Raw genomic sequence first — 10,296 nt, 5'->3', positions numbered from 1 at the left:
GAGATAGGGTCACTCTGTGTAGCTCTGGCTGTCCTGGAACTCGTTCTGGAGACCAGGCTGGCTTCAAACTCACAGAGATCCACCTGCCTCTGCCTTCTGAATGCTGGGATTAAAGTTGTGTGCCACTAGGCCAGGTTTTGTTGGAGTATTTTATCACAGCAATCAGAAACCAAAGCTAGACATGGACCGATGCCAGGGTTGGGTGGCTTGGGAGAGCTGCAGGTGCTGGGTGACCAGAGGGTGCTGTCCATGCTGCTCAGATGGAGGGCAGGACTCAGGGAAACCCTGCGGTTCTGCTTCCATGGCCCTGAAGGTAGAGAACACCATTGCTTTCCAGAAGGATCAGGACCTGATAGAAACGAAAGGAGAAAAGGAGACAACGGTGAAGATGATGATGGTATGGGAGCCACAGGCCCAGTGCTGCGGGGGTGGGACTTCCGGAGAGAGCTGGGAGGGGGATAGGAGCAGGAGGCAGGCCTCTTGGGCTTTTGGCTCAGTTCTACCTCTCACTGCCCCTCCTGCCAAGAGGGAGCGTGAACAAGTTATTTCCCTTTTCTGAGCCTCACTCTTCCCATCTCAGAAATGGGTGTGATCATGCCTAGCTTTGCTTGTGGGAAGACACGACCCAGGGATTAGCCCATTGTGAAGTCTATGCAGCTGAGAGCAGCTGCTGTCAACCCTTTCTCCCCCTCCCCAGAGATCCCTCTTGGTGGGTAACTTCAGAGAGCTCCCTAAAGCAGCTTCCTCTTAACCATACATCACTTACCATGGGGGCTTTCACAGTTATACTTGGCTTTGTGGTCCTTAAGAGAGAAAGGGGCTAAAGGGCTTAGCCTAGACAGTGGTGTTTGCCTCACAAGAAAGAGTTCTTGAGTTTAAAGCCCAGGACATACATAAAAATCAGGAATGGTATTTAGACACACTTTTATAATCCCAGCACTGAGGAGACATAATGGGCGCTCTGGTCAATCAGACCAGCCTAACTGACCCGCTTTGGAACCCAAGAGAGCCCTTGCCTCAAAACCAAGATGTGTGGCTCCTTAAGAATGATACACTCTGGTCTCTGCATACATGTGCATGTGAGCACACACACACACACACACACACACACACACAACTCACATACCCATCTGCCCATACACAATGCATAAGAAAAGAAACTTTCTCCCTTTGATTAGCTGACATTAATTGAACACCTACCTTGTGTAGTTGTTAGATGACAAGTGAAAAGTAGGAGGATGTTTGAGGAATTCAACTGGACAGCTCTCAGTGGCCACGCCTGGTGCTTGTTACGTGGGTCAGTTCCACGGTTTAGCTGTCAGTCACAGAAAGGGTACCCTGGGGATGGCCGTTACTGAGCTCTCCACGTGGGACGTGCAGATCAGGGCGCTGAGGGTTGAGTGGTCTTGAGAGCTTGAAGTTGGTCTAGGCGGTAGCTGGCTCTCCTACCTGTCCACTGGGAGAATGTGCCCAGGTCCAGAGCCTGCACGACCTGCTGTCTGAGCCTGGGAGTCAGCCACAGCTGCCCTCACCGGCTCTGTGCTCTGCACCCAGAGACAGATTCAGGAAGAGCCTGTGGATTCCCTTTTGAGCCCTGTCCGCCGGCAAGCCATGGAGATCCTGGCACAGCTGAGGTACCCACCGCTCATGTCTCTCTCTCTCCTAAGCTCGGCTCCTTCTCCTGAGCCTCTGACCACTCGGAGCCATTCCCTCTCTCCCTGCCCGGTCCCCACAGAACAGGTCACCTCCATGCTCTTGCTCACACCTCAACTTGTCCCAGGTGGCCTAGCTGAAACAGTTGCCCTCTTCCCCACTATGTCCTTGACCCCTCCCTCACTCCACCCCTTGCGTCTTCTCTCTCTCTCAGTCGCACCAAGCCTGCCCTGAGTGTGCGGGACAGGGTGGAGCTGGTGAACACCTGTGTGCGGAGCGTGTTCTCCCTGCCCTCGGTGCGGGCCATGCAGGAGAAAGACGAGGCCAAGGCAGAGGTCATCCAGGTGAGCCCGCTCCTCCTGGTGGGTCTTTAGGTTGGGGACAGAAGGGACAACTCGCAGGGATGAGTAGGGGCTTTCTATAATTAGTCCGCCGCGAGCTCCCCCCCCCACCCCCCGCGTGTCCCCCAATCCTTGACTGTTGGAATCACTGGAGTGACTCACCTCTCCTGTGTCAGCCTGAACAGGTGCTCCATAACCGTTTAGCAAATGAGGGAACTATTGCAGTAGTGACTCCCTAGGAGGGCGTGTCCACTTGTAAACCCTGTCCTGTATCTGGGATGTAGACAGAGGCTCCAGAGTCATAAAAAGGGGCCAGGCTTAGAGGGTAGGACCAAGGACTGGGCCGTAAGGAAGAAGACTGGGGGAAACTGGGCAGAGATCTGGAGGAACAGAACCTCAAAGAGGGTTTGGCAAGCATCCTGAAAGCCTCGGCAGAGTTATTCCTGGAGGTACCAGTGGGGTGGGGCTCAGCTGTAGGATGCTGTAGGATGCAAGGAGAGCTAGGGTCAGGCGGGAGGTTGGATGAGAGGAAGCCCAGCTGTTCCATCCCTTTTTCACTCAGCAGGTGTTAACCCTGTCTCTGGCCACATCACTATGGCCATCTTGTAGCAGTGGGGATGGGGTGGGGGTGGGGAGATTGCTATCAAAGAATCAGTCAAATGCAAAATCTCAGGGGCGGTCAGCACTACACGCATAACCTACGGGGTACCAATCTCAGGTGGTGAGCACTACAGGCATAACCTATGGGGTACCAAAAGGAGTGTGGATGAGGGACATGGCCTAGGGAGGGTGGGAGATGTTGTGATTCCTTGAAAGAGGGTGTTCTAAAGAACCTGTCCAGAACCCGTGCCAACTGCCAGGACGACAAGAGGCAGTGTGACTGGAGTCTGAAGGGTGAGACAGGAACTCTGAGAGCTTAGGATGGTAGGAGTCAGACCACACAGAAAGATAAACTCTGGGTTCTCAACTCAAGGTCACCACCAGAATCCTTGCTGTGGAAAGAACAGGCTCTCTTGTAGTTACGAGTATTGCCGGCAGAGGGCAGTAGTGTCTAATAAGCAGCAGCAATAGAAGCAAGTGGGTTGTAGGGCTTGCTTAGTGGTTGCGGTGTGATCCAACGGGCCACTGACTCTAGAGTGTGTGAAATTAGGAAGCTGGGATAAGGACAACCCAGGGAATAGACTTCTGGAAGCCCGCAGAAGGAGAGCAGGTAAGAAAGAGAGGGTCTTCCCGTAGCCGTCTGAGCTCCACCACTCAGCTTTGCTTGTCCTCATGGAGCAACTGTGGGGCTGTAGTATAGGAAAATAAGGAGGAACCTGGACAAGGCAGAGATGACTTCCCTAAGGGTTGCCTGGGATCTAGGGGGGTCTGGAAGTAACAGGAAGCAGAACACTTTGGAGGAGATAAAGCCAGATAGGCCTGACAGCTCTCCAGCCCTAAGTCTTTCTTCCTTGCTGCGAGACCTTGGATAGGTGTTCCCAGATCTGTAAAATGAGAAAAACAATTTAAAGACCAAGTGATGGAGGATGCTCAAATCACCAGGCACTTGTCTGGCGTGTGCCAGGCAGCGAATGCCAGGCTTCTGCTCATGCCCCCGCCCCCGGGAAGTCCGGGGATACTAATTCCCAATTTGTTGCTAAATAAACTCGATTCCACAGAGAGGAAGTAATTTGCCTACTACTGTATATTAGGTGAGGCACAGAGATGGGGCCAGATACAGTTTTTGTGTGTCCAAGTGCACCCTCCTCCAGGACCAACCCAGGGGGTGTCTGGGGCTGGCAGCTTTGCTGGGAGCCCCCAGCAGCCCTGTCCTCTTTCTGTCTACAGACACTTTACCACCAGACCTTAGATTCCTTGCAGAAACTGCTCAATGCCCTCTTTATCGAAGACCCTACGCCGGCGGGACTGAAGAGCATCTTGGAGGTGTGCGGCACGGTGGCTGGGGAGGGAGTGGGGAGGCAGAGGGAAACAGGAAAACTTGATAGAAGTGGGAGGTGGATCCCAAAGAAGTGACTTCAGGATACCAGCTCAAATTCGAGCTCTGCTTCCTCATCGTATTTTATACTGTTTTATTGAGTTTTTGATGATACTGGGGGTTGGACCTAAGCCCTCACACCTCCTAGGCAAGCTCTGCCTACTGAGCTACAGCCCCCCCCTTTTTTTTCTTTTTGGTTTTTTGAGACAGGGTTTCCCTGTGTAACAATCATAGCTGTCCTGAAACTAGCTCTTGTAGACCAGGCTGGCCTCGAACTCACAGGGATTCGCTTGCCTCTGCCTCCTGAGCGCTGGGATTAAAGGTGTGCGCCACCACTGCCTGGCACCATAGCTCTTTTTAAAACTTTTTTATTTGTAGACATTGTCTTAGTGAGCTGCCCAGTATGATCTCCTGAGTAGCGGGGGTCACAGGCCTGGACCTCTGCCCTTGCCTCCCCCCCTTTCCTCCATCCTGACCCCTGTTGCTGTCCCTTCCGTGCCTCTTCCTTGACCCCTCTCCCTTCCCCTGGTCTGAGTCCCAATCTCAGCTCAAACCCCATCTCTCATTGAGCCACCAGAAAAGGAGAACTATGGCTAATTGCCTTCTTCTAGAAGATTCTTGCAAGCTGTTGGCTTACCTGTTGGACAGTAAGGGCTGGCAGTCAATGGCAGCAGAGTCTCTCCCTTGTCCCCATAGCCCCTAGGGCCCTGGATGAACTCTGGGAAGGCCCATGAGCGAGCACGGGCTGTGAACAGCAACATCTCTGTGCTGAACCACACACTCGTGACCCTGCCTTTCTCCGTGAGTGTTCCTGGAGGGGTGGACACGCTGGGGACTCTTCTCTGCTGATCCGCTGCTGTCAGGGCAGCTTGCCCTGCACTATATCGCTACAGACCCCCTCCCTGTGGTTATGACACTAACAGATATCCTCAGGGTTCCCAGCACTGGGTCTGCTGCTGGGGAGGCTCCTCCTTCGTATCGGGGATCCTGATGAAGAGATCGGCCGGGAGGCTCTGGACGGCATTGCCATCCTCTACACTATCCTGGATCTCCAGAAACGTATGTCCCAAGCAGCTGCAAAACTAGAGAGGGGAGCTTGGTGGTACAGTGGGCAACTGGAAGAAGGGCAGCAAGGGTCAGGTAGGGATTGGGAGCTGATGTGAAACCCTTATCTCCATACAAACTAGCTTTTATTTTGCATGCTTTGTTTTAGAGACAGGGTCTTAACTATATAGCTAGCCTCTCAAGTACTGGGGCTATATGCATGTACTGCCCTGTCTAGATAGCAAATTCATCTTGATGGAAGCTGCCCTTCTTTAACTGAGCTTTTCTGTATTGTTCCAACCTTGATTTCTCCTTCCCATGGTACCATGGGTATCTAGGCATTATGGATGACTTCTTTTGTCTGTCGTTCCTACTAGGTTGTAATACCACGAGGGGAGGGCGAGGTCCTCTTTGGTCCCGAGTGTAGTCCTGGACCTGGCATATGACCATATTCACAGACTATGCATTAGGAACTAATGAAGGCCAGGTCCTCCATTAGAATCTGGAGCCTGCTAGTGAGAGACCGTCCTGAGGTTAGGCTTCAGGGAGCCTGTGAGATGGCTTGAGCCTACCTCTCCCTGGACTGCCAAGTGCCAGCTGCCTCCAGCCTCTGGCCTCTCTTTCTCCTTCGTCCTGACTCTATCTCAACCAGGAAACTTTGGCTGGTCACTTAGACTCCCTGACTGTGGAGGCAGAGTGGCCTGTATAGCAGACCTGGCTATGACACTCGACTTTCCCAGCTGGGTGGCTCAGGACAGCACTTGTCTTGCCTAGATTTCCTCATCTGTTATGGTACAGGGTTATGGTAGAGTGTAATTCATAGCTTTTTTGAAATATTAAATGCTATTTTTAGTAAGAGCACATGGAAAGACCAACTCAGGGCTCCATGTCATAGGCCCTTATCACACAGAACTCTCCCCCCCCCCCCCGCCAACCTCCTACCCCTGCTTCTGGGATCTGTCTGGGGTCTCTGATCTTTCTTAGTCCCAGCATTTGGGACAATGTTTCCCGAGATATTCTTCCACTGACTGGGGTTCATGACCCTTCAATGGTAGTCTATAATACTGATTGGCCCTAGGATGGGGACAGTACAGACCAAAGCAAGGCTGCCAGAGATGGCTGGAAACGGAGGACGTCCAGTTTAATTTGAATGCAGATGAACAATGAGTCACTTTTCAGGTATCTGAGTATGATCTGTCCTGCTGAAACCCAGGTTGAGCTGAGAGCCCTGTATTCTTTGGGAGCGCCCCCGGCCACAGTCACTCTGGAGGAGGGGGACATGAGCTTGGATTGGCAATCTGTGGAAAGTGCAAGGCCACAGAACCCCAGGCCCTTCTGCCTCTGTTCACTCACACTGCCTCAGTGACCCTTTCTTGTGCCCAGGCTTTGTGCAGACTGAATGGCTCCAGGAAGGACCCAGGCCTGGCTCTGATGAGGGCATAGTCCCTAAATGTGTTTGCTTTCCCAGAAGACCAGGAGGCTCTCTGTGCCAGGCACTGCCCGAGCTCTGGGGGCACAGCCTCGAGAAGAGAGTCATTAAGCACCTCTCTCTTCGACTTACCTTCTTGTTGCCAGGAGACAGATAATATGCAAAAACAAACAAGTAAAGCACAGAGTAAATTAGATACAAAGGGAACAAAACCAGCAGAGGCTGGAGAGACTGGCATTCGCTAACGGTGTCGCCAGTGCTGGGCCTGGCGGCACATAGTGACAATACCAGCACTGGATGGGAAGGTGGAGGCCATCCTGGACAAGAGACCTCACCTCTGGAAACACACACAATAGACCAGATATGGTGGTGCACAGCACTAGGGGGAGAGAGGCAGGGACAGAGGCCTTCAAGCCCTCCTCTGCAGCAGGGAGAGCTGGAGGCCAGCCTGAGTTATGAGAGCCGTGTCTCAAGAAAACCAAGCCTAAGTAACAATAAGCCGACAAAATAAAAACACCACCTAAACACAGGAACAGCTCAAATCCAAAAGAGGATTGCAAAGCTGTGGGTATCCAGTGAGTAAGTGCTTGTCTAGCATGCGTCAGGCCCTGGATTCTATCCAAGAACTGGAAACAGGCTGAGGCAGATGTGGGGGCTGCACCCTTTAATCCCAGCACTCTGGAGGCAGAGGCAGGTCTGTGAGTTAGAGGTCAGCCTGGTCTACATAGTGAATGCCAGACCAGCCAGGGCTACATGGTGAGGCCCTATTTTAAAAACCAAAACCAAACCAAACCAACCAACCAACCAAACAAACAAAAACAACTAAAAAAGGGAAAGAAAATCCGCTGGCTACTAGAATAGCATAACAAAATAAAATAGATAATGCCTCGGGCTGAAGCAGCAGGGGCTCTTGCACACTGCTCGGGGAGACAGGGCTGGGAAATGGTCTAGCACATCTCAGGAGGGTGAGCCCGAGCCTACTGTGAGTCGGGGATTTCTCCCCTGGCGCATCCCTGGCAGACGTGTCAATATGTTCACCAGGAGACTTGCTGTGTGCCCACAGCAGCACAGGGCAGGAGGGCTGGAAGCAGCCTAGAGGTGCATACCAAGTAAGACAGGCATGCACGCTGCAGCCCTCCTAGCGTGGGAAACGACCACACTGCGAATGAATGAGAATAAGTACCAGCGGCTGCAGGGTGAAACCATCCACAAGGGATAATGTTTTGTGAGTCCGTTGATGAGAAGTCCAAAAGCAAGGCCCTCTACCTAGGGCCTCGGAAACCAGAATAGTTATTGCTCTAGGTGCTGAGAGGGGTCAGAGGAGGGGCTCCTGGGGGGGGCTGGTTGTGTTGTTTCTTTACTTGGGTACCAGCTGCCTGTGCCTGTTCACTATGTGAAGACCGACTGTGCGGATGATGATGTGGGCTTGACAGACAGTTCAGAGCAATGGTGGGGGTCAGGATTCCTCAGAAGGTGTCTTCTCCTGTAGGAACCAAAGACAAGGAAGACACCAACAAGAAAGAGCTGTATGAGACCAACAAGCACTTCCTAGGGCCCTACAACCCTGTCAGTCCATGCCAGAACATTCTGCGTGTCATTGCGGTGACTACCAGTGGTCCGGGCTCCCAGGCCGGGATGGGAGGGACAAGGGGTTGCCACTAGAAAGCATCCTAGGAAGGAAGCCTTCTCAGGTGGCACAGCCTTCCCAGGTGCCCTCCTCTGTCCTCTCTGTTCTATTTATGAGCTGTAATGAATATCTGATATACAGGGTATCTGATGTGTGACCCTGTATATCATATATATACATTCCATTTCATAACAGTAGAAAAATTATAGTTATGAAGTAGCAGTGAAATAATTCTAGGGGGGGCGTCGCCACAACATAAGGAATTGTGGGAAAGGGTGGAAACATCAGGGAGGTTGAGAACTGCTATTCCAGCCCATGACTTCCTTCTCCCGGGTGCTTGCCAGCCAATTCTGGGGGCAGGGGCCATATTGTCCCTGTCCGTTGTCCTCCCCTTCCTCTTTCTTCTCTCTCCCTCCCTCCCTCTCTCTGTCTCTCTCTTTCTGTCTGTCTCTCTCTCTTTTCCTTCTTTTAAAGATGGAGCCTTGTTACCCTCCTCGGGCTACTCTCAACCCCCTGGGCTCATGTAGTCCTCCTACCTCAGCCTCCTAAGCAGCTTGGGCTACAGGAGCACCTTGGTGCCCTGCTGTCCCTCTGACCTCGTCAGCGGGTCTAACATGCACGCATTAGAGAATGTGTATGGTGCCCAGCACCAACCTTTCTCTTCGAGTTGGGTGGAGTCTATGCTTCTCTGTGTGTCTCAGGGGATCCGCCTTACGCAGCAGTGCCAAGACCTCTCTACCCATATTTCAGGAATTTGGAGACTTCCTGGGGCCCCAGCAGGTAAAGGACCTGCTGTTAGCGGCCTTGGAAGGCCTGAAGGACATCTCAGAGGCTCAGGGGAAGGACTCCGGGGAGATGATGCAGCTGGCCTCGGAGGTCACACTCAGTTCTGTGCTGGAGTGGTATCGTCACAGGGCGCTGGAGGTGGTAAGGCCTCTTGGAGGCAGAGGCCCGGATATCAGACTGGGGGAGTCCCCCAGGATCCCGCTTCTACTGGGATAGCCTGCCTGCCTCTGGGCCGGGTTGGAACTGAGCGCTGGGCTAGGGAGGAGGAGGAGGCACCAGCCCTGAGTGGGGACGTCAGTTAGGGGTCTGTCTCACTCCAGGGGGAGTAGCAGGCCCCTAAACATCTCTCCCCACTTCTGTCCTGTCCTGTGCTTCCTCTCCCTGTCTCTTTGGTTCCCTTCTGTTACTCTACCCTACATCCTTCATCCTTCTGCCGTCTACCCGTGCTTCTTGTCCCCTCTCTGCTTCTCCTATGAGTCTGCCTTCCCCCTGCTCACGGCGGCCTCCAGATTCCAGAGATCATGCAGGGCATCTATATGCAACTGAGCCACATCCAGGAGCCGCGGGCGCGTGAGGTGGCCCTGCTGCCCATCTCCTTCCTGGCCAGCTCCTTCATGACCGAGGTCGTGGTGGCCCTGTTCATGTGCCCCCTCCCACTGGACAGGTACCAAGCATGGAGGCTTCCATCTTCTAGATCTCAAAGGCTTGAGGCAGTCCTGTCCTAGGCTGAGATGCTCTTGTCTAGAGAAGCCCCACCTTTCCCTGCTCCTACAGTCTGTGGTAATGACAGCCAGCCAAGCTCTGCCCAAGCATTGCTGGATCTATACTGAAAATCCAGCCTCTAATTCCCAACTCAGCGCTGGTCTCCAGAAGTTGAAGTGAGGCTCCGGAGATATTTCTTGGCCTCTATACCCATTGAGGCATTGCTAACGTGGGGATCTACACTCAGATCCGACTGACTCCAAGGCCTGGAGCTCTTTCTTTAACTGTAGCTGCTGGTCTCGGGTAGCTCATGTGCCCTCTCTGGTCTTCAGCTTTCCCTTAGGAAAGACTGCTCCACAGTGTCAGTGAGCAGAAGGTGGCTCCCCGCTCACTGCCTCCATGGAGGTCCTTGTCTGGGCTGGAGAGGAGCCTAGCCAGATGGTGACAAAGGACAAGTCTCTATTGCTCCTTTAAATGAATGAATCGGGAAAGGGATTACATAGGATGGTTGATTCTGAGGAAATGTGGAAGAATATGCAGAACTGTTCAAGAGGGGGTGTGCCCAAGGAGCAGGTCAGTCACAGAGTCAAGATCTGGACCCTGAGGGCCAGCTATTTAGCCCAAGAAGTTAACCATTATAGCGCATCATAGCTGTACTGCCCACCAGGGGTGCTCTTCTCTCTCTCTCTCCTTTCTCTCTCTCTCTCTCTCTCTCTCTCTCTCTCTCTCTCTCTCTCTC

General features: G+C 52.9%; 1 protein-coding gene across 1 annotated transcript in view; it reads left to right on the top strand.

Moving 5' to 3' along the window:
• Mroh7 (maestro heat like repeat family member 7) overlaps positions 1–10,296 on the top strand; it is a 55,666-nt gene that overhangs the window by 23,555 nt on the left and 21,815 nt on the right. The window contains exons 4-12 of the mRNA XM_026782290.1: positions 314–397; positions 1,555–1,634; positions 1,868–1,997; positions 3,822–3,917; positions 4,666–4,770; positions 4,893–5,028; positions 7,932–8,044; positions 8,820–8,996; positions 9,365–9,519. Coding sequence (XP_026638091.1) covers positions 314–397; positions 1,555–1,634; positions 1,868–1,997; positions 3,822–3,917; positions 4,666–4,770; positions 4,893–5,028; positions 7,932–8,044; positions 8,820–8,996; positions 9,365–9,519 — 1,076 coding nt within the window. The remainder of the gene's footprint in view (positions 1–313; positions 398–1,554; positions 1,635–1,867; positions 1,998–3,821; positions 3,918–4,665; positions 4,771–4,892; positions 5,029–7,931; positions 8,045–8,819; positions 8,997–9,364; positions 9,520–10,296) is intronic.

This window comes from Microtus ochrogaster, chromosome 10 (genome assembly GCF_000317375.1).
Source record: "Microtus ochrogaster isolate Prairie Vole_2 chromosome 10, MicOch1.0, whole genome shotgun sequence".
NCBI classification, from domain to species: Eukaryota; Metazoa; Chordata; class Mammalia; order Rodentia; family Cricetidae; genus Microtus; species Microtus ochrogaster.
The sequence above is the reverse complement of the archived record's forward strand: the minus strand, read 5'-3'. Positions and strand labels throughout refer to the sequence as shown.